General features: G+C 41.9%; 1 protein-coding gene across 1 annotated transcript; it reads right to left on the bottom strand.

Annotated features, from left to right (window-relative positions):
- Nucleotides 1-779: 779 nt before the first annotated feature.
- On the bottom strand, nucleotides 780-26,870 carry Syap1 (synapse associated protein 1). The gene is made up of 9 exons (XM_052171773.1): nucleotides 26,501-26,870; nucleotides 23,131-23,249; nucleotides 22,844-22,910; nucleotides 18,726-18,799; nucleotides 13,267-13,406; nucleotides 5,805-5,953; nucleotides 3,539-3,597; nucleotides 2,960-3,107; nucleotides 780-1,909 (listed from the first exon to the last, which is right to left on the bottom strand). Exons 1-9 carry the CDS (start codon nucleotides 26,700-26,702, stop codon nucleotides 1,785-1,787), a joined length of 1,083 nt encoding a protein of 360 aa, XP_052027733.1. The 5' UTR covers nucleotides 26,703-26,870; the 3' UTR covers nucleotides 780-1,784.
- Between the last annotated feature and the right edge of the window lie 22 nt (nucleotides 26,871-26,892).

Raw genomic sequence — 26,892 nt, 5'->3', positions numbered from 1 at the left:
CAGAGCTACATAGTGAGACCCTGTCTAAAAATTTGTGTGTCTGTGCATGCCAGCACAGGCATGTATGTATGTATGTATGTAACGCGCGCGCGCGCACACACACACACACACACACACACACACACACACACACACACACACTCACATTAAGAACCAGGCATTGCTAGGCAGTGGTGGTACATGCCTGTAATCCCAGCACTTGGGAGGCAGAGGCAGGCGGATTTCTGAGTTCGAGGCCAGCCTGGTCGACAGAGTGAGTTCCAGAACAGCTAGGGCTATGCAGAGAAACCCTGTCTCAGAAAACCAAAACCAAAACCAAAGCAAATAAAAAACCAATCTGGCATTATGCCTGGTTACATTTAGAATTCTTCCCTGCTTAAAATTAACATATTCATTTTTCTTTATCAAATCAACAAAATATCACTCAAGGCAGAAGCAGAGATAGGAGGATTAAGTTTGAGGCCATGAGGCCAGCTAGGACTTCAGGAGACCCTGTCTCCAAACCTAACCCAAACGAGCACGTTTTGCTTTAGTGGGGTGGTTTCTGATGTTGTAAGTGGGAATACTTTCACATTGGGTTAATGGTCTCAGAGAATATTCATGTACACTGCTGTGAAGTGATGGGGGAGCAAGGCAGTCTGGTTCATCTTACCAGTGCATATCTCAAACAATGAACATGAAAGTAATGTTTACATCCACACCTAGTTCTCTCGCTGATCACATATGCCAGAGGACCCAGAGACTAGTTTTTATAAGTACAAGAATATAAATATGTACAATTCTTTTATAAAGAAATGTCTTGATTTTATTTCCCCTTATGAAATAAAGGTGCTGTGAAAATATGAAAGGTGAATGGTAGTTTTCTAACATTAAATCACCTCCCTCTTTTAAAATGATCACATTATATATGAACAGATTGCCTGATGGCATAGCAGAATACAAGAAATATTAATTAGTAAGTTCTAGATCAAGGAAGACCATTCTATAAATGCCAATTATTTAAGACATTTATACATAGTGACTATTACCAGAACAAACCTTAAGGTAAACAGGCTTCTTGACAGTTAATACAAAAAGGACTGAAGGCCTTAGTTCCTACAAAAAGCACAATGTTGAATTTGTGGTATACTTAACAAAGCAAAATGAGAAGGCTCTAGGGAGAAGTAAAACTCTCTTTAAACAAATCTAGCTTGCAGTTTTAGCTGAGATAGTGGAGATGGAACCCAGGGCATTGTGAACAACAAGTTTCTATCACACCCCTATCCCTGCACAGAAAGTGTTTCAGAATGTCAAACTGGGTGATATTTATGTCATTCAAGTGAACATAAGTACCTCAGCTTTTGTCTTTCAGACAGAATTTTAGAAAATATCTGGCAAGAAAATATTTTGAAAGTGCTTTCTTTTGAGTTCTTTGGTATAATTTGGTCATTCCAATAGTAAGTTATTAAGTACTTTAACCATGTATCAGCAAAAAGGCATATATAGAAAATCATAACTGAAGAATAAATTATGTTGCCAACCTTATAGAAAACAAATTCTAGTATTTACCTGTGTTTCTGTGGCATAGTTCTGCTGTCTATAAGTTGCTAATTTTAGTTATATGAAAGGTTACATACGATATCCTGTTTCTGATTATTACAATGGCTGTTCATTTAAGAGGCAAGTTTTAGCTAGAAAAAGAATTAATTTCAAATTGCATAAAGTGACACACTTTAGTGCCTTCTGACTCAGAAATCATCAGAATTTAATGTCAGCACAATGTTAAGACTGGTTTGTGGAGACAATTAATTCTCCTGAAGCATCTTTTCAATTTCTTTATCCCAGTTTTCATCTCGCTTCTCAGATTCTGCTACCACTTCATATTCCTGAAGCTCCTGTTGTAGCTCCTTTTCCCAATCAGTAGAATCTTCTATAGGAAACACAAGGAGAGACAAAAAAAGGTGCTCACTGAAGTACAATTCACTCAATTTGTAATAGCTAACAAAAGGCCTAGCCATTTCTGTAGTAGTAGCAGACATAGGTAGTGAAGATCAGAGGATAATTTCCAGGATTTGCTCTTTTCTTCCTACCTTGTGGGTATTAGGAATCCAACCCAGGTCATCAAGTGGCAGTGAGCACAGCTGTCTGCTGAGCCTTCTCTCTAGCCCTTGTCTTTGAGACGGGGTTTCATGTATGCCAGGCTGGCCTCCAACTCACTACTGGTGGATAACCCTGAACTTCCAATCCTCCTGCTTCTACCACCATGTTCTACTACAGTTGTGGTCACTGTACCCAGCTTTATCACATGCCTGATATAGAACCCAGTACCTTAAATTCAAGAGTAAGAAAACAAAACAAAACATTGCTATTTAAAAAGGAAGGTTAGGCATGAAGGTGGGATGCCTGTAATCTTAGAATGCAGGAGGCAGAGATTCAGGAGGTCAAGGCTAGCAGACTAAACAGTGAGATTGAAACAAATCTGGGCTACATGACAGACAACCTGTCTCAAACAACACAAAGCTGGGACTGGGGATGTGAGTGAGGTGTAACGAACCTGCAAAGTCATGGGTTCAATCCCCACCACTGTTTAAACACTAAAGCTAAAATTCATTTTTAGTTTTTTGTTTATTTTTTGAAGCCAGGATATTGCTATGCAGCTCTGGAATTGCTATGCAGTTCCAGCTGGCCTGAAACTCGCTATGTAACTCAGGATGGCTTCAAATCCATGTCAGTTTTTTTGCTTCGCCCTGGGATTAGAGGAGTGTACACTACCATGCAGAGTTTGTTGATTGGCTTTCTTATTTTTCTGAGACAGGGTCTTATGTGGCCAAGATTGGCCTTAAATTTCTGATCTTTTCGTCTCTAGCTCCACTGGTTTTAAAATGAGATTTTTATTCAACCAACTTTGAAATTGAAGCTAAAAAGAACAAAGTTACCCCCCCCCCCCCCCCCCCCGTGTGTGTGTGTGTGTGTGTGTTACCTTCTAGTGCAGTTGCTTCCTCTTGCTTCTTATCAAGCACAAGTTGTTCCATTTCCTTTCTTAAATCCTCCTGATTTAAGTTACAGGCATCGAAGGCGTCACTGACAAACTCAGAAACTCCTGGGCTAGTAGAGATTTCCTCTTCATCCTGAAATGAAATCAAATAGCTTTTGGAATGGCTTCTAAAGTGACACCTATGTACTAGAATTATGGTTAATAGTTGTCTCACAATTTAACACATTCTCATTTTTTGTTCTTCTCTGCTAGCTGTGAGACAATGCTCACTGCTCTTCAACCTTCTAACTGGCAGTTGCTTGGTAACAGACTGAGTTACCACCTGAGGCTATTATTCTCCCTCACTGTTTAGATCACTCAAACCATTTTCTCTGATTTCTGATGTGCACATCTAGAATTATTTATGCCAAGAAATCACCTCAGCTCTCAGCTATTATTCAATCAAGTACTGGACTCTTTATTTTGCAGACATAAGACCGACACTCTTAAGAAGCTTTAAATGGTATAACCCAGTAACTTCATTTTCAGACATCATCTACTATGTATAATGTAAAACTGTATTACCTCTTGATTTTTAAGCTGAGATTTGATTACGACAGGTGGTGTTTTGGGCCGTACTGCCTCTATGAAGTAAGAATAAAAGAGACAATAATTGCTTGACTTACTTCTAAATACATATTATAAGAACAGCTAAAATATCCACATATATTTAGTCATTTTCAGAAATGAGCTTTTATGGTATTTTTTTAGCTCTCCTGAAGATATGACAAGCACAGCCAGACACAACTATATCAACCTCCTACTTTGGTGAATGTCTTTAAAATTTACCTTTTCTATTTAGATACAGGATCTGAGTATGTACCCTGACTACCCTGGAACTCACAGAGATCCACATGCCTCTCTATCTCCTGAGTGCTAAGATTAATTCTGTGCACCACCATGCCTGGCAGGAATGTTTTTAAAACTGTAACCACATTCAATGTCCCTTATATGCAATTTCCATCATCTTTGGACTTCAGGGTTAGCAAAATTGATTCTGTTCTTCCTTTTAGGGTACTAAGAATAAGGCTTTTTATTAAGCTTCCCTGTTATCAACTTGGTTAGAAAGCACAAAGGAAAACAAAGTGCCTCAGCTCAGCATTCTGCTGGTTAGCTTATAAAAAATTAATTGTTTTTTGTATGTGTACCTTTATGTGGTGTCCTCAGAGGGCAAAAGAGGGTGTTGAATCCCCTGGTGCTGGAGTTACAAGCAATCGTGATTTGCCTATTGTGGGTTTTTGGGGACTGAACTTGAGTCCTCTGTAAGAGCAACAACATTCATTCTTAACTGTATACTTTAAGTCCATTTTGTTAAACAGGCAGTCTTTGGGAAAAAAGCCTTTCTTTTCTGTTTTGGCAGTGCTTGGAATTGGATATATTATTATCTGCACATATGCTAGGCAAGTGCTCTATCATTGAGCTATATTCCCAGTCCAGCATTTCCCATTATCATTAATTTGAGAAAGCAAGGAATAGTATCTAGGATAGTGGCTTAGGACTTCATGACTAGCTGCATATTCACAGTGAGGCCCTGTCTCAAAAAGCTATCCTTTAACACCAAAAATCAACCATAATTTAAGGATATGATAAAGAATGAACGTTCTCTGGCCTTCATGATACTTATATGCATCTTGATCTTAAGTGTAGTTTCAGAGCTTTTGCTAGTGGTCTGTACATACTTACCTAAAATTTCACAAATTAAATTGCCCTACTTGTCAGATGGTTCTAGTTGTAATTAGAACATATCTATACATATAGCAGACATTCATGAAAAATGAAGGGCTGGGGATATAGCTCAGTAGAGTTCTTGCCTAGTATTTGTAAGGCTCTGGACCCAGTCTCATTGCCACAAAATAAATACACAATATATATTATATTAATTAATTAATTGATTAATTTTTTTTTTTGAGACCTGGTCTTAGTATATATTCCAGGCTGGCCTGGAATTCTATATGAAGACCAAGGTGGCCTCTAACTCACCCAGATCTGACTGCCTCTGCCTCCAGGGTGCTGTGATTGATGGTGTGTGAAACCATGGCCAGCTTTACTTTTGTTTATATGCCTGAGTACCCATAGACGTCAGAAGAGGGTGTCAGATCCCTTGCAAGTGGAAGTACAAGGAACTGCAAGCCATTCATGTGGCTGTTGGGAATTGAACTTGGGTCCTCTGGAAGTGCTCTTAACTGAGTCATCTCCCTTGTCAATTAGTATTATCAAATAGTTATATATATAAAACTTGTTCCCTAGCAGCAGGGTTATATCACAGGAGGAAAGTGCCAGGTGTTAATTGTTAATAGCTTAGCTCAGAGCTGGGTACTTATAACTGGACTAGAATAAGAACTACTAGACTCTACAACCACAAACCCCAAGGAAATCATAATAAATAAAAGTCTGAGAAACATCTGCAAATGGTAGTGCATGTCTATAACCCTAGCACTTGAGATGTAAAGGCAGGAGGATCAGGAGCTTAAAGCCAATCTGGAGTAGTACTACTACTACTACAACTACAACTACTACTACAACTAAAACCAACAACAAAAAACAAAAAACAAAATCCCAAGAACCAATAATGAGATAGCAAACAAAAAGAATATCTGGGAAAGACATATGTAAGCTGGGTCAGAAAGGTCACCAAAAAAGAAAATTTCCTTTGGAAAGAAAATAATTTTTCTGTATAGATGCCAGCCTTTTTGATACATACAAGATGACAAGCTCATTAGCATCTCTAAGTCAAGAATATTTTTACATCAATTCTTTTCTTCCAGAATGATTTCTTCTCCCCAGAATGTACCTGTCAGAGGCAAATCATTGTCTCTGCTGCTGCTTTTTTCCTCCTTTCCAGAGGCGCGCTGCTGGGCAGCTAGTGCAGTGAGCTGGGCTGACTGCTTAATCAGGGAGATTCGGTAGAAGTAGTTCCTCCAGAATACTTCCTCCTTCACACTTTGACAGGCAGTGACACATGTGAGAATGAGAGGGTCAAGGGTACACACGTTAGCACAGCAGAGACTAGAATAGATCATCTACTTATTTGGCTCCAGGGGTGGTACTCAGGCTTTCACATGTATGCCCAGCAAGCCAGCATCCTACAAGCCACACTCCTTGAGTGTTTTCCAGACCTTGTGAGGGCCAAAGGAAATGATCATTTACTTTACAACTGAAAGCTAAATAACAGGATAAACCAAACTATATTTTCCACAGCAGCAAAAGATGGGTTATATAATGCTTATGACATTTCAATACTTCTTGTTATTTTATTTCTCATTTTATTCTATGTGTATGGATGTTGTGCCCACATGCATACCTGTGCACCGCATGTGTGCAAGGACCTTGGAAGCCAAAATAGGGCATTGGATCCCTTGGAAGTGGAACTGTGGATTGCTGTGAGCCACCATGTGGTTGCTTGGAATTGAATCTGGGTCCTCTAGGAGAGCAGCCAGTGCTCTTGACTGCTGAGCCATCTTTCAAGTCCTTTCTTAAAAATTTCATTATTTATTGTATGTGCATGTGCATGCATGCAAAGTCCAAAGCACAACTTTCAGGAGTCTGCTTTCTTCTTTTGCCAGGTGTGGCATGAACACATATGATAAGCATATGGCCTCCTATTTCTTAGTGTGTACACACACACACACACACACACACACACTCACATACGATCCTTGGCAGAAGCAAATAAAGCATTCTTGTGTGGCAGTATAACTAACCAGGGGGACTGGAAACAGAGGCAGGACACAGAGTCCTTTGCTATTTTCTGAAGGAGTATATGCTTTTAGGCAGTGGGAAGAAACTCTTGTGGGTGTTATTTTTGTTCTCTACTTTTTATGTGTTTGTTGTGCATGCATGTCTGAATGTGTGAGCACATGTGTACATGTGTAGGTGGAGGCGCAATGTTGAATATTGGGAACAATCCTCAACTGCTCTTCCACTTTATTATGTATTGAGGTAGGATCTCACAGTCAAGCCCTGAGCTCACTGATACAGCCAGTCTAGATATTGCTAGTCTGGCTGCCCAGCTGGCTCCAGCATCCCCTTTAGAGTCTTCCCAAGGCTCCTTTCCAGGATCCCTTTTTATACTCTTTCTTATTACACCCACATGGAATCTACATGGGCTCTAAGCATTTGAGGTCTAGTCCTCATGCTTGCAGGAAAGTGTTTTCATTGATGAGCCATCTCCCTAGCCCTTGCTTGTTTTTAAAGACTAAGTCCCATTTATCACAGACTGGCCTCTAAATCACTATGTAGCTAAGGTTGGCCTTGAACAACTGATCCTCCTGCCTCACCCAAGTGCAGGGATTACTGGTGTTTGCTACCATACATGGCTTGATGCAATTCCTGAGTAAATAAATCAGCTGGCAGCTTGTTAAAATAACTAGCAACTAGTAGAATAAAATGAGAGATGGTTATAAAGTCTTTGGGTATGGAGAAAATCTGGGGAAAGAACCCAGGGCTTTGTGCAAACTAGGCAAGCATTCTACTACCGAATTACACCTATGACCATCTGGGAGATGGTGGATAAAAGACTGAGGTTCTATCTATTCAACCTGAGAACACACGGTGGTCTTCAAATCTGGCTGAATATTGGACTTGCCTGGCATGAGGCATTGGTGCCCAAGTGGGGTATGGTGAATACACACAATAGGTGGCCTAGAAGGACAATAAGAACCAAGGAGAAAAAGAGTGGTGTCTAAGAGGGGGAGGGAGAGGAGTCAGAAATGAGAACTTAGTTACATGGAGGGAATTGAAAAATAAAAACTTTAAAGGTCACAGAACTAGGCTTTATCACAGCCAGAGCAGGGAACTACAAGCATGGCAGAACAACAAGATAGTGATCCTTACTGGAAAAGGTATCCCTGTGGACAGTTTTCATTCCACAGAGACACAGATGAACATGTGCACACTCCCTAGCTGCATCTTCTGTTGGTGAGAAGTGTCACCCCAATGCTGCTCAGTTCTTGCTTTCTACATGTCATTTTCTGAAACCCATTATTATCGTTAACTAATATATGCTAATAAGGAAGAATAAATCTTATTTCCCACTTTCTGCATAAATGGTAGATCACAGGGTTAGAGAAAGGTAAAAATAAAATGAGCTTGGAGCTTGGTATGGTGGCACATGCATTTAATCCCAGGAAGCAGAGGCAAGTAGATTTCTAAATTTGAGGTTAGCCTAATCTACATAGTAAGTTTTGGGCCATCCAGTATGGCCCTGTCTCAAACAGAGCGACCACCAAAAGCTAAAGATGTCTTTCACTGAGCCCCTACCTGTCAAAGTGATGATTTGAACATCAAAACAACAGATAACAACTTACTGCATCAAATGCATGAGACTATATGGATATAAATACAAGAATATATGGAAATGTGATTAGCAGAATAAAATTTCAAAGTCCCTAAGGGGCCAGTGAAATAGTTCAGTGGGTAAACACACTTGCTGATAAGACTAATGAACTGAGTTTGATCCCTGAGCTCCATATGGTGGAAAGAGAATTGACTCACACAAGTTGTCCCTCTGACTCCCCAGATACTATGATTTTATTAAGTCTTTAATGCTGAGATATAACTCAATTGGTAGAACACTTGCCTAATATGTACAAAGTCCTACCTAGGTTTGATCACTAGGCATGGTGGGGCACATAGCTGTAAAACACAGCATTCAGGAGGATCAGAAGTCAAAGGTTATCCTTGAATACACAGCCAGTTCCAGGCAGGATACCTGAGACATTGTTTCAAAACACACACACGCACACGCACGCACAGACACACAGACAAAAACACACACACACACACAATCATCATCATCATCATCATCATCATCATCATCAAGGTCTCTACTCACAAAATACTAATTATCTCTTTTCTTTCTTTTCTCTCTCTCCAACTCTCTTTGAGATAGTCTTACTCTATAGCTCACCTTTATCTATTACCAGCCCAGGCTGGCTATGAAGTCCTCTCATGTCTCGGTCTCTTAAGTGCTAGAACTAGGTGCATTTACCACTAACCCTAGCCTTTTAAACTTATCATGTACTTGTAGTACTTGCAGAGAACAGAGAAGGCATCAGATCCTTTGGAGCTGGAGCTGCAGGTGGTTGTGAGCCACACAACATTGGTGTTAGAAACCAAATCTGAATCCTTTGCAAATCACCAAGTGCTCTTAACCTCTGAGTCATCTTTCCAGCCTTTGCTTGTTTATTAAAACAGAGTTTTGATATGTATCCAAAGCTGGCTTTGAACTTACAATATAACCCACAGTAATCTTCCTCCCAAGTACTGGGATCAGATGTATATACCTGTGTCCATCTCTAATTGTTATTATTACCACCACCACCACCACCACCACCACCACCACCACCACCACCACCACCACCACTACCACCATTATTGTCATTTGAAACATGGTCTCAAAATGTAGCCCAGGCTAGTCTTGAATTTGCTATTCGGTCCTTGCCATCATGCCTGCCACTAATTACCTTCAAAGAGAAAAACTGTACTTTTATAGTCAAGAAGCCTTCCAGACAACACCTTCAAGTGAACAAAGTGTAAACTCTGCAGGGACAGCTGGCAGTGTGCCCCACACAAGGTGCAAAGCAGATTGATGAGACAGAAGAACTAAATGCAATCTGTTACATCAACTGGATTCTTTGTGAAGTTAACTAGATTTTTGCTAAAAACATTACGAGAACAAATAAAACATTAAAACAGGGCATGGAAACTAGATTATAATAATGTAATGTGATCTGATGGTCACATGTGGCCTAATTTGATGGACACACTGAAGTTGTGGGAGAGAATGAAGGACAAGAGGGAGGGAATCTGGCAAAGCAAGCATCCCAAATGTTTTGTTCTTCAAAAGAGCAAACCGAGCCTATGAGTCACTACAGAGACATTAGTACAACCCAAGGTTAGTTCATGTGGGATGATTTCACAGAGCTCAGAATTAAAAGTGGCCTTGATGATACACAGGCAGCCCACTTCTTCACTTTTAATTTAAAATTATTAATAATTTTCCCTTCAAGACAGAGGTTCATTTAGACTGTAACACAAGCTCTGTCTGGAACTTACTATGAGGCCCCAACTGGCCTCAAATTGATAGCAATCTTCTTGTTTTATATATAACTTTTTATTGGATCTTTTCTTTATTTACATTTCAAATGTTATCCCCCCTCCCCCCCCCTCCGCTTCTATGACGGTGTTCCTTCCTCCCTCCCTCCACCCACTCACCCACTCCCACCTCCCTGCTCTCGATTCCCCTATACTGGGGCATCTGACAGCAATCTTGTCTCAGGTTCTTAAACACTTAGCTGCAACTTTACTTTTACCTGGCTCTGACATGGCTTAAGACCCTGGGTAAGGTAAATAGGCCCAATTTTAGTTCTCCTAAATCTCATGGTTTTCTTCCACTGTGCAACCCCAAGGGCTTAACTCAGGTCCCTCAATCCTGGCAGTAAGTGCCTTAACCCACTGAATCATCTCACCAGTTCAAGTTAGATTTTTGCAAAATCATTTTATGTGTATGCGTATTTGCCTACATCTATGTATGTATGTTATTAGTACATTGGGTTGTACTAATGTCTCTACAGGCATGTATATGCCTGTGCCCAGATGCCAGAAGAGAGCATCAGATTCCCTGGAAATTAGAGTTACAGATGGTTGTGGGTCACTATGTAAGGCACTGGGAAACAAACCTGGATTCCCTGGAAGAGCAGCCAGTGCTCTTAACCACTGAGTCATCTCCCCAGTGTTTATTTATCCCTGCATCATTTGAAACAATATATAAAAAAAGTCAATCCTTAGGGTTTTGTAAGCATATGCAGTAGAGGAATAGATAGCACATTTCTTTATATCCTTAATTATAAATAGCTATGTTAGCCACAGTCTAAAGGCTGTTGTCATGACTCATGTCTCCAATCTCAGCAGCTAGCACATGGGATGCAGAAGCAGGAAGATCCCTAAAAAAATTAAGGCTGCTAGACTGGTCAATAACATAGTGAGTCTCAGGCAATCCAGGGCAACTGAGTAAGACTGTCTGTCTCTAGTGGTTATGTGCCTGTAAACCAAGCTCTTGGGAGGTAAAGGTAGGAGGATCAGAACTTTATGGTCATCTTCAACTACATATAGCGCTTGAGGCCAATCTGTCTCCACAATCATTTGCCAAACAATAATAAAAATGAATTTACCACCAGTATACTGATAGTTATAGAGAGAAGAATGTCACTTTAGAGGAAAATACAAAGAAAAGGTTCTATATAACTGGCTTCCTGAGGCTAGAATAACTTTGCTAAAGAAGTATTCTCATAAAGACAATAAATAGACCTGAGCTGAGGTCCCAAGGACTAAGAAATTCTTGTCAAAATCCCTATGTGGTCAGATAAGCATTGCATAATGAACATGAGCTAATGTATGATCCCTCTGAAAACACCAAGAAATCACAAAAGAGGAAGTGCACAGACAATCCTACAGAGACAAGGATAGGAGAAGGCAGGACAATGGAAATTGAAAAGTCAACAGGCAAACAAAAATGTACTCTATAGAGTTGTGCTACTCATGGGGTGAGTGGCCTACAAGAAGCAGGTCTGCTCTCTGGGCAGGAGTTTGGACAGGCCCTGAAATAGAGGCTACAAGTGCCCACGAGGAGTGGGGAGATGACTATTTTCTCCCACCTTCTGCCCTTCATATGAGATCCAGCCTAACAGTTTCCTATGTGGGATGCATGCTCACCTGGTGCAGTTGAGGCTGGGGCTGTGATGCCACACTGAAGCTGTGGGGCACAGCCTACACATGAATTGGTGGCAGGCCAGGCAGGCCCTTGTGGTGTTGCCTGCAACTGGCAAGGAGGGTAAAGAATCCTCTAGCGGGAAGCTACCTACTTATACCTAGTTAAGTCTCCCCAGCTGTAAAAGGCCATCTCAACATAAGGTACTCAAGTACCCTCATTACAATGCCGTTACTGTAGAAGGCAAGGGAGCAGAGCCCACAACCCAGAAGGCAGAGCTCCAACCAATTTCTGAGAAAAGTTTACAGAAAGAAGATATCTGAGAGAACTATAAATTGTACCCTGGGGGAATGGTAAGATTTCACAACTATGAAACAAGGATTAAGAAGGGGACACTCACAAAATAAAGAATACCAGATTTAATTGTTTTAAAATTTTTTTCTAGATAGGGTCGCACTGTATAGGCCAGGCTGTCCTCAAACTCACAGTGATTCTCCTGTCTCAACTTCCTAAATCCTGGGATGACAAATTCGAGTCACCATGGTCTGTCTTTGGCTTTGTTTAGTATCAGGGTTTCCCACTTATGAGCTACGCTGGCCTCTTACAACCCTCTTGCCTCTGCCTCCCAAGTACTATAGTCTTGAGCCAAGCACTGTTTCAAAAGCTGGCTTCAAAAATATGAACAAAATAATAGCAATGACAATCATCATCTTCTTCCTCTTCCCCCTAACTAAGCCTGATATCTTAGGCCTGTAAACCCACTCATGTAGGAGCCTGAGCAGGACTAAAAATTCAAGGCCTGATGAGGATACACCATGACTTTAAAGCCCAGCTAGGCAATCTAGTAAGGCTGTGTTAAAATAAAACGTCAAAAAGAGGTCCAGGGTTGTATTTCAGTGTTAAAACAATTGCTTGGTGTGAACCAGGTCTTAAATTCAATGTCCAGTACTGCAAACAAAACAAAAACCCTACAGGAGAGTCAGAGGGAAACAAAGCCCCAGGGATGCTGCAGCGGGGAAGGCTGCCCTCTGCTGGCAGGCCAATGACAAAGCATCACAGAATATTGCTTGCTTTGGAGCTTAAAGGGCAACTGGAATCTTAGGGACAGGCCTTTCCTTGGTTACAAAAAAAGAACACAGCTGCTGCAGAGCATGAATACAAACCACGGGAGTTGAAGGAAAAGGCAAGCCTTTACAGACCTGATTTTATTTCAGTCTATTTGTCCTTTCTCAAGGAAACATGTTCTACTGTTTAACTGGGTTTAACTGGGCAAAAGAGCACATCTCCTTCTCATCCAGCCTTTCCTGCCAAGTCTGCCCTCTCTTTCCATTCTGGGCATGCAGCCAAGCTCGCAGGGCCTCTGAAGGGCTGCAGGGCCTGTTTGGATGGACAGATAGTGTAGGGAGGGTTCTGGCCTTCATTCAGTGACTCTTCCCTAACATTAAGCATATAACTGGAGCCCTAAGGAAAGTGAAATCACTGTACTACAGTGAAACAGAAATCACTGCAGGAGTGAGAAGTGTTCTTTGGAGAACATGGTGCTTACAGTTTAGGAACGAGGGCGAATCTCATCTTGCTTAGGAGCTCATCCTCTTGGAGCATGACCAGGGCAACAGGGTACATCTGATCAAAGTCAAAGTTAAATTGCACACCCGCTGGTGGGTCACGAAGGAAATTCCTCTTGTCCTGTGATGAGAAATGGAGGCAAAACCCAGCAAGGGTGGTGTCATAAAATGCAATTAATGGGTCACAAAGTATCATGGATCAATCACTGAATTTTAACAGAGTTTTTAGTAACAAAGTCCACTGACTGGCCCACTTAAATGAGATAGGAGAACAATCCATCCTTTTTATTTTTTTGGTGTTTTCTTTTTTCTTTTTCTTTTTTTTTTTGTTTGTTTTTTTCCCGAGACAGGGTTTCTCTGTATAGCCCTGGCTGTCCTGGAACTCACTCTGTAGACCAGGCTGACCTCGAACTCAGAAATCCACCTGCCTCTGCCTCCCAGAGTGCTGGGATTCAAGGTGTGCGCCACCACTGCATGGCTGGGTAAAGGTGTTTGTCACCATGCCTGATGACCTGAGCTTAATCTCTAGGGTCTTTGGAGTGAAAGGGAGGCTATGGGGCTGAAGCGATGGCTCAGTGGTTAAGGAGCACAGGCTGCTCTTCCTTCCAGAGAACCCACGTTCCACTAAAATCACCCACACAGCAATTCACAATGTGTGTAACTCCAGTTCTAGGTGATCCAACCCCTTCTTCAGGCTTCATCAGGCACTGCATTCCAAGTGGTGCATGAACATACATGCAGACAAAACACCCGTACACATAAAATCAAAATTAAAAGCTTAAAAAAAAGCAGTAACAACAACAACAAAAAAAAAACCCATCATCACCACCATGAACGCCCCACAAACCATTGAAGAAAAGCATGGAATTGAGAGTCTCAGAATCAAGAGCTGGGTATAGCATTGATGGCTGTAATCCCTGTACTTGCTTGGAAGGAGGATTAGAAATTTAGGGCCAGCAGCCTCTGCTACAGAATGAGTCCACGGCCAGCCTCAACAAAGTAAAACAAGACAACCCAACACAGAATCCTACTAGTTAGACAACTTATGAGTAAAACTTTCCTGGTCCCTACCTCTAATATCCGGTGTCTCTGCTAGTGATGACTAATCTTGGTTGCAAACACTACTACATCTGGAATCAACTAAGCTGATAGGCACTCCTGTAAGCAATTTTATTAATCAGATTATTTGAAGCAGAAAGACCCACCCTAACACTGGGAGCCCACATGTAAGGACACAAGGGAAACCTTGCTTTTTTTTTTTTCCAGAGACAGGGTTTCTCTGTATAGCCCTGGCTGTCCTGGAACTCACTCTGTAGACCAGGCTGGCCTCAAACTCAGAAATCCGCCTGCCTCTGCCTCCCAGAGTGCTGGGATTAAAGGCATGTACCACCACTGCCCGGTGTGGAGCTGGTATTAAATACAACTTCTTTAGGATTTGCATGGAGACTGTGACCAGAAGCTATCCAAGAATCTTCAGGGATTGCAGAGGATTGCAGAGACATCCAGCCTTGTGGAGTAGACAACTACCAGATTTTCAACACTGTGAGACAGTTGTTGGACTATCTGAACCACATCCTGAAAGCCAATCTAATACATCTACTTTTAATATGCATATTTACTGTCAGTTCTTTTTTTTAAATGTATTTGTCTTCAAATGTAGCTGTCTTCAGACACACTAGAAGAGGTCATCAGATCCTATTACAGATGGTTGAGAGCCACCAGGTGGTTACTGGGAATTGAACTCAGGACCTCAGTCAGAGCAGTCAGTGCTCTTAACTGCTGAGCCATCTCTCCAGCCCTACTCTGTCAGTCCTATGCCTTTAGAGAATCCAGAAGGTAAGATTTACTATACATAGGAAGGTAGGCAGTCCATACATTGTGATAGCTACCACTTTTTTTTTAAAAGTATCTTGTTTGATACATAAGGCAATTCACTTGTTAAAAATGAGTAATTTTTTATATGAATACACTGTAGCTGTCTTCAGACAGATACCAGAAGAGGGAATCGGATCCCATTACAGATGGTTGTGAGCCACCATGTGGTTGTGGGAACTGAACTCAGGACCTATGGAAGAGCTGTCAGTGCTCTTAACTGCTGAGCCATCTCTTCAGTCCAAGACAATTCACTTTTTTTTCTCCCCCCCCCCAGACAGGGTTTCTCTGTATAGCCCTGGCTGTCCTGGAACTCACTCTGTAGACCAGGCTGGCCTCGAACTCAGAAATCCGCCTGCCTCTGCCTCCCAGAGTGCTGGGATTACAGGCGTGCGCCACCACTGCCCGGCTGACAATTCACTTTTAAAAAATATTTTCTTTCTTTTTTGTAAGTTTTTATGTGTTATGGGTGTTTTGCCAACATCTATGTCCATGCACAAGATGTGTGGCTAGTAACTGCAGAGGTGGATCAAAACAGGGTGTCAGATCCTGAGACTAGAAGTTACTGATTGCTGTGAGTCGCCATGTGGGTGATAGGAATCAAAGTGGATCCTCTGAAAGAGAATCCAGTGTTCCGAACCACTGAGCAACTCTCCAGTCAGAACAGTCTCTCCCATAGCAAAGGCCAGCATCAATTCTCCATAGGAGGAGAACCGTAAACTCTTGCTCCTCCTGACTGCGGGGATGGCAAGCATGAAAGCTGACTTTCTTTTTTTCATTCAAGGTCATGAACAACTTTCCAGTTCTAATGGCTAAATTAAATGAGCACTAACTTACCATAACTTACTAAACCAGACCTGTTTCCAAAGTCATTTAAATAGTTTCTAACTTGTTGAAAGAATTCTAAAAGCATGGTATAGTGGCATACATCTGTCATACCGGCATTTGGGAGGCTAATGCTGGAGGATTGCCTAGAGTTTGAGACCAGCCTGGGCTACATATTGAGTTCCAGAATAAGACCTTATTTTTCAAAAAAGGAGAGTTTGTATTCCTTTGTAAAGTGAACTTTAAACTTAAAAAATTGTATTTATTATCACTACTGTGTGTGTTGGCAGCGGGGTAGGGGGTGGGGGAGGTAGAGGCACACACCCCTGTGCCACAGTTTGTATATAGAAGTGAGAGGACAACTCTGTGGATTTGGTTTTCACTCACACCTTTTATGAGGGTCCAAGGGATTTATGATAGGTCACTAGGCTTGTGAGTCAAGAATTTTCTTTACCCACTGAGCCATCTTGTTGGCCTATAAAATATCTTTAGAAGAAATTCCTAGAAGTGGAGTTTCTGCTCCATAAGTACAATTATTTAAATGACCATTGCCCAGGCTTTCCTGGAAAAGAGGTGGAAGTCAAGGAAGACTCAGGAATTTTTACTAGGAAAAGAAATAGAGGTGAGAGTGCTGTTGGTACAGTTCAGTGATAATAACAGGGCACATGCATAAGCTATACAATCCACAAGGCCCTGAGTTCATTCCCTGGCGCCCAAAAGGGTTGGAAGATAGGTTAAAGAAGAATGTCCAATGAGATAGCTCAGAGATTCCTGTGACTCACATGTTAGGAGAGAATTAAGTCCTTGCATGTTATACTGTGATCTTCATATTGCTGTATTGTGTGGGTACATGCAAACACACACAAAATAAGTAAATGTAAAAATTTCTTTTAAAAAAGAAAAACTAGGTTAAAACCAGAAACATGCCTTTAATCCCAGCACTTGAGAGGCAGGGTCAAGTGGCTAAGTTCTGAGGCAGCTACAGCTCTGTTGTTAAGACCTTGTCTCAAAACCAAACCAAAAAGGGACATTCTGGACATTTGTCTCAGCAATTAAGAACACTGGCTACTCTTCCAGAGGACCTGGTACCCATGAAGCAGGTCATAATTATCTGCAACTTCCATTCCAGGGGATCCTACACCTTCTTTTGGCCTGCAAGTGCATCCATCAGGCACATATATGGTATATAGACATATATGTATGCATATAATATCCATATAGATTAAAAATAAATGAGTGAAAATTACTGATCATAAAGCAAATATGGATTCCTGAAGTCATGTGCCATGCACTGAGCTTTGATTAAGTTGGCATTTGCTGTCTGAGAACACAGAGAGCTGGGCGGTGGTGGCGCATGCCTGTAATCCCAGCACTCTGGGAGGCAGAGGCAGGTGGATTTCTGAGTTCCAGGCCAGCCTGGTAAACACCAAAGAGAGAGAGAGAGAGAGAGAGAGAGAGAGAGAGAGAGAGAGAGAGAGAGAGAGAGAGAGAGAGAGACCGAGACCACAGAGAGGTAAGCATAAATCGGACTCTCAGCCTCCTTAGTGTCAATTACCCCCTCAATGTCAATTACCAACAAACATATGGAGGCAAACAGAAAATATGGAATATAATAATTCCATCCACAAGAGCTAAAATACTGCCTTAAAACTTCATGTTATCATATCTCAAAGATTATTAAATCATATAAAAGAATCTCTTCTTTTTTTGAAACAGTCTCACCATATAGATCAGCCTAACCTCAAGCTACTGCCAATCTTCCTTCATCAGTCTCAAGAGGACAAAGATTACACGTATGAGCCTCTATCTTTTTAAGGCTAAAACAATGATTTGGTATAATAGGCTATACTTTATCATAATGAAAAAAGAAAACAGGGGGTAACTGAAAGTTATCAGTGAGCGATTGTCAAATGACCCCACCCTTGCCTAAAGATCTAAACATTTTTTTTCTTCAGTGGTATAGATAGTGGTAAGTTGTCCAAGTTGCTGTAAATAACTCTCATTCATGATCCTGTTCCCAATCCTAGTGAAACTCACTGAGTCAACAACAACAAAGGCTAGGGATATAGCTTGGTGCTCAAGGACTCATCTAAAAAAGAAATGTGAGATGTAATGGGACATGCCTTTAATTCCAGCCAGCACTTGGGAGGCAGAGCTCTGTGAGTTTGAGGATAGCCTGGTCTACATAGTAAATTCTAGAATAGCCAGAGCTATGTACTGAGACCCTGTCTCAAACCAAACCAACCAACCAACCAACCAAAGTGTAAAAGGCATGGTGGTACACATTTGTAACCTCAGTACTAGGGTAGCTCAAACAGATAGTTATAGCCAGCCTGGGCTATATAGTGAAATGCGCCCCCCCCCCCCACCCAAAATACTCAAACCCAAACAAGAACATAAAAAGTGTATATAAGAAAAATTCAAGCTGGGCGGTGGTGGCGCATGACTTTAATCCCAGCAGGTGGGAGGCAGGGTCAGGCGGATTTCTGAGTTCCAGGCCAGCCTGGTCTACAGAGTAAGTTCCAGGACAGCTGGAGCTACACAGAGAAACCCTGTCTTAGAAAACCAAAAAAAAGCTCGCTTTGGCAGCACATGTACTAAACTTGGAAAACAAAAAAACAAAAAAACAAAAACAAAAAAAAAATCAGCTAAAGATAAAGTCCTATGAACAGAGATGTACCATGAGATGTACCATGATGGGAGAAAAGTATTGCTTACATGGGGGTATTTACAGGGTACTTACAGCTGATAAAGCCAAAATCTGCTGTTGAATTGTCTCTTCATCATGACTCTCAACCCATGGAGGCACAGCTGCTTCTATACAGAAGAAAAAAATGGTTATAAGGACTAGAAAAATAGCTCAGTGGTTACAAGCACTTGCTGCTCTTACAGAGAACTTGGGTTCAGATCCCAGCACCCATATGGCAACTCATAACTGCCTGTATTAATTCCAGTTCCAGGGGATCCAATGCACTCTTCTGGCTTCTGTAGGCACTATTACAGTTACAATAGTTTTACCATGATCTGCATTTCAAAAAAACAGGGAAGGTTATTACAAGACCACTTAACATTGTAATTTACTAGTAAGATCCTAATATGGTTAATTTAGTGTAATGCCCAGACATGTAAACTTTAGGCATGTATGCATTTGGTCAATAGTCTACTTGAATGACAGTACAGAAATCTGACAGCAATTTAATCAGATACTCAAAATTGGTATCACTGAGCTCAGTGGGTAAAAGTGTTTACCAGCAAGACTGAAGGCCTGAATATGATTCCTGGGACCCACGTGGTGGACGAATCCTTTGACCTCCACATGTACAAAGTGGCACGTGTGTGTGTGTGTGTGTGTGTGTGTGTGTGTGTGTGTATACATACACAAACAGTAGGGGAGAAAAACACTGAGGATCCCCGGACATGTTATTTTGAGAAGGACAAAACACCAAGAATATATAAATTTATTCTAATCATGAGAAAATATCAGAAAAAGCTCAAGAATACAAAAAATGTTAAGGGGAGAGCAGTCCACCCTCAGTACTTGGAGGTGGAGTTAGGTAGACCATGAATTCAAGGACAACCTCAGCTACATAGCAAATATGAGGTCAACCAGCACTGCCAAGACCCTGTCTCAAAAAAAAAAAAAAAAAAAAAAAAGACAAAATGTTTTAGTTAGGGCTTCCATTGCTGTGAAGTGACACAATGACAAAGGCAACTCTTATAAAGGACAACATTTAATTGGGGCTGGCCTACGGGTTGTGAAGTTCAGTCCAGTATCATCATGGCAGAAGCATGGCAGGAGCCAGGCAGGCCTGCTGCTGGAGGAGCTGAAAGCTCTACATCTTTACCTAAGGAAGCCAGGAGCAGACTGTTTCCTGGCAGCTATGAGGAGTGTGATGCTTTATATATGCTTGGCCTAGGGAGTGACCCTAGTAGGAGGTGCGGCCTTGTTAGAGTAGGGATGTCACTGTGGGTGTGGGCTTAAGACCCTCACCCTAGCTGCCTGGAAGCCAGTCTTCTACTAGCAGCCTTCAGATGAAGATGTAGAACTCTCAGCTCCTCCTGCACCACCTCTGCCTGGACACTGTCATGTTTCCACCTTGATGAAAATGGAACCTCAGAACCTGTAAGCCAGCCCCAATTAAATGTTGTTTTTATAAGAGTTGCCTTGGTTGGGCTAGAGAGATGGCTCTTACTCAGCGGGTAAGAGCACTGACTGCTCTTCGAGGTCCGAGTTCAATTCCCAGCAACCACATGGTGGCTCACAACCATCTGTAATGGGATCCGATTCCCTTTTCTGGTGAGTCTGAAGACAGAGATACAGTGGACTCATATACACAAAATAAATAATTAAAAAAAAAGAGTTGCCTTGGTTATGGTGTCTGTTCACAGCAGTAAAATCCTAAGAGAAAAAGGGTCTCAAAGCCTACCCCCATAGTGACACAACCTCCTTTAGTGCCACTCCCTGGGCCAAGCATATTCAAAACACCATAGAAAGGTTGGACCATTACAGATTAAAGAAGGCTAAGAGAAATGACAGAATATAGTATCATATCCTCAACTAGTTTTTGAACTTAACTAAATTCTGGGTCAAAATATTATAAAGGACATCACTGGGTCAACTAGCAAAAGTAATTGTTAGATTAATGTATTATATGTCTCTGGGCATAGTGGTGCATGCCTGTAATCCTTGATCCTTGGGAAGCTGAGACAAATAATTGCTTTAAGTTCTAGACAGCCTGAGCTACAGAGGGAAATGCTGTTTAAAAAATGCTGGGCATGATGATTCACTTTAATCCCAGCACTTGGGAGGCAGAGGCAGGGAGTTCTCTGTGTAGATTTCTGAAAAATCAAGGCCATCCTGGACTATACAATGAGTTCCAGGCCATCCAAAAACACATAGTACAACCCCACCTCAAAGTAAAAAGAAAGCTGCAGAGATGGTTTAGTGGTTTAACTCCATGACAAGGGTTAGAAGATGATGGTTCAGTGGTTAAAAGCATTTGCTACTCTTCTGGGAAGACCCAGGTTTGATTCTCAGCACACATTTAGTGGCTCACAACTCCTGTAACTACAGTTCCAGAGGAATCTGATACATTCTGACATCCTCAGGTGCCATACTACTCTTGCAAAGGACCCCAGGTAGGTTCCTAGCTAGCATCCAATGTCAGGTGGCTCCAAGGGACAAGCCCTATCATACCTATACATAATTAACAATAAAATAACTAGAAAGGCTATTGAGATAGATTAGCTGTTAAAAGCACTTGCTGCCAACCTGATGTCATGAATTCAGTCATTGGGACCCATATGATATAAGGATAGAATTCACTCCTGGAGGTTGTCCCCTGCCATACACAGGCCAAAAGAAAATAAAGGTAATAAAAATGTGTGTGTGTGTGTGGGGGGGTGGATAAGAAAAGTTATCTAGAATCTACTGAGGAGTGAAATCAAAGCAAAAGACAGATTGCATGCAATGAATGATAGGGCTGGAAACAAATTGTCAATGAACAGCTAGAAGCTAGAAGTTCATTAAAGGCTTGTGCCACTACTGCCTGGCTGAATTTTTAATTCTTTTGTTTGGTTTATACACTAGGCCTCGCTAATCTAAACAGGGCTGGTCTTAAAAACTGTTGGTAAGGGTGGTGGTGCACACCTTTAGTCCCAGCACTCTGGGAGGCAGAGGCAGGTGGATTTCTGAGTACAAGGCCAGCCTGGTCTACAGCGTGAGTTCCAGGACAGCCAGGGCTACACAGAGAAACCCTGTCTAGACAAAACCAAATCCAAAAAACAAACAAACAAACAAAAAAGATTTATTAAAAAAAAAAAACTGTTGGTAATCCTTTTGCCTTAGCTTCTTGAGTACTGGGATCACAGGTGTGCATCACCAAGCCTAGCCTGGCTTTGGTTTTTGATTGTCCTTCTTCTCTAACATGTTCAATAAAAGACTGAATTCTAATATTCTCATTCATTCTCTCTCTCTCTCTCTCTCTCTCTCTCTCTCTCTCTCTGTTTGCTTCTCCCTCCCCCCTCACTGTCTCTGTCTCTCTCTCTCTCTCTCTGCATGTCTTTGATTGTTTTTGGGACAGGGCCTCTCTACATAAACTTGGCTGTTCTGGAACTCTGTAGACCAGGTGGGCCTTGAACTCTCAGAGATCTACCTTCCTGTTTCCCAAGTGCTGGGATCAAAGGCATGCATTGTCATATCTGACTAATTTTTAATTTAAAAAGTTTTTTTTCATTTTGTACCCTAAGCTGGCCTGGATTTACTATGTAGCTCAGGCTGGGATTATAGCCTCAAACTCACAGCAATTTTTCTTTAGTTTCCCAGATGCTGGGATAACAGGTGTGAACCATTATACCTGGCTATATGTATACAATTTTTGGTGTTGAGGATCTAACCCATGGCCTTGAATACACTATGCACATGTTCCACCTCTGGGATCCACCCAAATATTATATATATATATTTTTAAAAGGATTTATTTATTTTATGTATATGAGTACACTGCAGCTGTCAGAAGAGGGCATCAAATTCTATTACAGGGTGGTTGTGAGCCACCATGTGGTGCTGGGAATTGAACTTAGGACCTCTGGAAGAGCAGTCAGTGCTCTTAGCCGCTGAGCCATCTCTCCAGACCAATATTATATATTTTTATATTTATATTATATCTATCTTAGTATAGTCTTAGTGCAGTCTTAGTATAGGTCTAGCACATAGCAGACGCTCAATACAACTTGGTAGGGAAGCTTGTCTAGAGTGCCTAGCATGTGCAAGGACCTGGGGTTGATACACAGCAACACACACACACACACACACACACACACACACACACAATCTTGGCTGAGAAAGTAGGACAAACCTACCTGACTTTTTTGTATGCTGCTCCTCAACAAATTTTTTCTGTTCTTTTTGAAAATCTCCTATAATAGTCTGTTAAAAAAACACATGAAAAGTCAAATTATTTTGAAAGTTTACTATTAGGTAAGAATTACAGTCACTAAACATTGTGTACATGTGTGAAACTGTCCAAGAATCAAAAGGTATTCTAAAAATTTCGATCAGCACATTATATTTTACTTGAGTTAAAGAGATGATCACAGTAGCCACTTACAACTTTTATATATTTCTTTTACAAGTTATCTCAATGTACCTTATCAAGGATATCATCTATTTTTCCTTCTTCTACAGATTTCTTGATTGTCTGAGCTGTTTCTGTAACAGAGTCAGTTATCTTCTTCGTTGCAGCACTTGCAAAGTTATACAAATAATCTGTAAAGAAAAAAAAAAGAGTCTGCGCTTCATCCAAGTACAATGGTTATAACATCTTTACAGTGGTATCTGCAAGGAGATATGCTCAAGGACCCTCTTGGATACCAAAATCTATACATGCTCAGGTCCTTTTTGTGATAATTGTACATGAAGCCTATGAATATTTGCCCATATAGTCCTGTGTATGTTAAATCATTTTTACTGGGTTCCAATCTCAGGTCCTCATAGTTGCATAGCTCTTAACCACTGAACCATCTATTTAGCCCACACCCTGTATTTTAATCTAAGGAAAACATTTGAAAACTGGCAAACTGGAGCTGGGTGTGGTGGCACAATGTCTTTAATCCTAGCACTTTGGAGGCAGAGCCGGGTGGTGAGTTTAAGGCCAGCCTGATCTATAGAGCGAGTTTTGGGACAGCCAGGGTCATGCAGAGAAACTATCTCAGAAGATACAGAGAGACAGACAGACACACAGACAGACAGAGTGAGAGCAAGGGAGAGAGACGGGGGGGGGGGGGGGGGGGGGGAGGGGGGGGAACTGGCAAACTGGCAGGGTATGTCGATACATGCCCTTGGGAGACAGATGGATCCCTGTAAATTCAAGTTTAGCTTGATCTCTACATAGCTATCCCTAGGCCAGGCAGGGATACATATTGAGATTCTGTCAGTCCCTGCAAAAAAAAAAAAAAAAAAAAAAAAAAAGGAGGGGGCTAGATGGCTTAGTGGGTAAAGAGACTTGTCACCAAGACAATGACTCCCAAAGAGAGAACCAACTCCTAAAAGTTGGACCCCAACTTGCACCATGGCACACACCCTTCCTCACATTAATAAATTTATTAAAGCAGAGAGAAAAATGACATTTAAGACATGAGGCTAGAATAGGAAGAAAAAAGTCATGTAACAGAAAACCCTTAAGCAAATTAACTTTCTTATACAGAGGTAGCTTAAATTTTCAAAGATACTTCATTTAGTTTTAGAATCTTAGAAATCTTAAACATGGCCGGGTGGTGGTGGTGCACACCTTTAATCCCAGCACTTGGGAGGCAGAGGGAGGTGGATTTCTGAGTTCGAGGCCAGCCTGGTCTACAAGAGTGAGTTCCAGGACAGCCAGGGCTACACAGAGAAACCCTGTCTTAAAAAAAACAAATCAAAAAAAAAAATCCAAAAAAGGAAAAAAAAATAAACAAAATCCACTACCTCAAGAGTTTCTGCTAGGAGATACTACTCAGAGGCCTAGCATGTGTGGCCCGAAGTTCTTCAGTTTTAAAAATATAGCACTTGGGCTGGAGAGATGGCTCAGCGGTTAAGAGCACTGACTGCTCTTCCGAAGGTCCTGAGTTCAAATCCCAGCAACCACATGGTGGCTCACAACCATCTGAAATGAGATCTGACACCCTCCTCTGGTGTGTCTGAAGATAGCTACAGTGTACTCACATATGATAATAAATAAATCTTAAAAAAAAAAAAATATAGCACCAGATCCTTGTTTTTACAGGGAAGGTCTAGGTTGTCAAGGCTGGCCTTGAACTCACACTCCAGGCAGGTCTAGATCCAGTGAGCCTCCTGCCTCAGCTTCCTAAATAGTTAGGATTGCTGGCCTAGGCCTTGCTTTGGTGGTGTGTGAGAGGGGGGCGGGAAGATTCTTTGTGTAGCCCTGATTGTCCTGGAACTAACTCTGTAGACCTGATTTGCCAGCCTCTACCTCCCAAGTGCTGGGATTACCGGCATGAGGCACCAACACCTGGCCAGCTTTTTTTGTTTTTTGAGACAATGTCTCATGGTCTTGAACTGCTCATCTTCCTAAGACCCCCAAATACTAGGGTTACAGGCCTGGGTCACCATACTTGACTTTTATCGAATGTTAATCTATCCCAACTATGCTACAACCTCTGCTCCAGTAAACACTTCACATTCCTTAAATATGCCAAATTCACTCTTTCCCAATTTTCTAAGCTGAAAATAGTTATTCACTTTTCTAGTGATTTCATGGTATTACACTAAGTTTTATTTCCTTTGTCCAGTCTTTGGAAGTCTTGGCTGAGATAATGTATTGTTAAAATTTGATAGTGTGGTTATTTTCCGTATGCTTCTACCTTACAGTCAAACTTTTTGAACATTAGGACCCTTCCTACTCTTCCTACTGAAGTCTGTTCTGCTCTTTGGCACCCTCAATCTACTTGATAAGCCCTTAAAACTTTCAAAATTTCTTGGCTGTGTGGTGGTGAGCTCTTGTAATCCCAACAGGATAGAGAAGAAGGAGGGTTGGGTTTAAGACCAGCCTTGGCAATGTAACAGTTCGTCTCAAAAACAACAAAAAAACTCCCAAATTTATTATACATGTTTGTTGCAATTCTCTTATGTTTACTTCTGCTTAGGGCCCACCTCCCCCAAAATCATATTCTTTGACTATTTAAGCCTGCCAAAGTCTCTGGAGAATTAATACAGCAGGTATTTACATTCTTAAGAACTACCATTTGTTGTTCAACTAGACCATAGAAGTGGAAAGAGTTTGAGCTTTGAAATCAGGTAGATTTTTGGCTCAAAATCTACTTGTACTGCTCACTATCAGTAAAATGCTGGGTTTGTTCTCCCCACTCCTTGGGGACTGTGAATAGATGAAGCTAGGAATTTATTCATCAAAGATCTAGCACTGGAACTTGAATATAGCAGACAATTGGCATCTTTCCCACTGTAAGGAGAAAAGGTCCTGCTGAAAGGGGAAAAGAAGAAACACTGATCACGAAGCAACTGGGAAGCAGAGGATCAACGTCATCCTCAACGGTAAGGCAAGGTCGAAACAATCTAGGGCTAAATGAGACCCTGTTTCAAAAATAAAAAATCAAAAAAGACATCATGACTTTGCCTTGAGTAACTTAACCAAGTTACTTTAGACAATACCTTTCAGTCCTTTCTTGGGACAGAAGGCATTTTCTAAACCAATTCTAGCTGGGAGACAGAGGTGTAGATCCAGATTAAAGTTTTCAAGTTGAACAAACCGAATTATTTCCTTGTCAAAACCCGAAGACAGCGGCACACTGATCACTTTACGGCTTCCCAAGTATACAAACTTTGCAAGAAAGCGACAAGTTCTTGGGCACATCGAGGAGACGAAGTGACTGCTTGGTGAACTTTGGCATTGTTCAACGCGCCTTAGCCAACCATCCCAAGTCAGAGAAGACCGTCCCCCTCCTCGTACATCAACATCCCCGCGTCCCCTCCCAGGCCACCCTCGGGTCCCGGAGAGAACTCACTGCCAAGGCCTTTGGCCTGGTGGAGGAACTGTGGGTCCTCCGTGGGCTGCTGCTCCTCCTCGGTGGGCTCCCGGGGCCGCTCCGGGCTCTCTTCAGGAGGCGCGGCTCCCGCGGACAGCTCGTCCCCTCTGGGACTCTCTCCTCCTGCCGCCGCCCCCTCGGGCTGCTTCAAGCCCAGCCAATTGCTCAACCCTCGGAACATCCCGCCCGCCCGCGGGGTCACCGCTGCAGCCGCCGCGGTCCCCTCGCCCAAGAGCCCTGGCACCGTCAACTGTTTGGAGACCCGACTCCGCTGGTCTTCGAAAGAGACAGACCGGAACCGGGGGGAGCCCTCAGATGCCAGGCGTTGGCCCACCCTCTATGACTGCGCCTCAGCTGGCCGCGCATACGTC

The sequence above is a fragment of the Apodemus sylvaticus genome, chromosome X (assembly GCF_947179515.1).
Source record: "Apodemus sylvaticus chromosome X, mApoSyl1.1, whole genome shotgun sequence".
Lineage (NCBI taxonomy): Eukaryota > Metazoa > Chordata > Mammalia > Rodentia > Muridae > Apodemus > Apodemus sylvaticus.
This window is presented reverse-complemented; position numbering and strand designations above follow the sequence as displayed.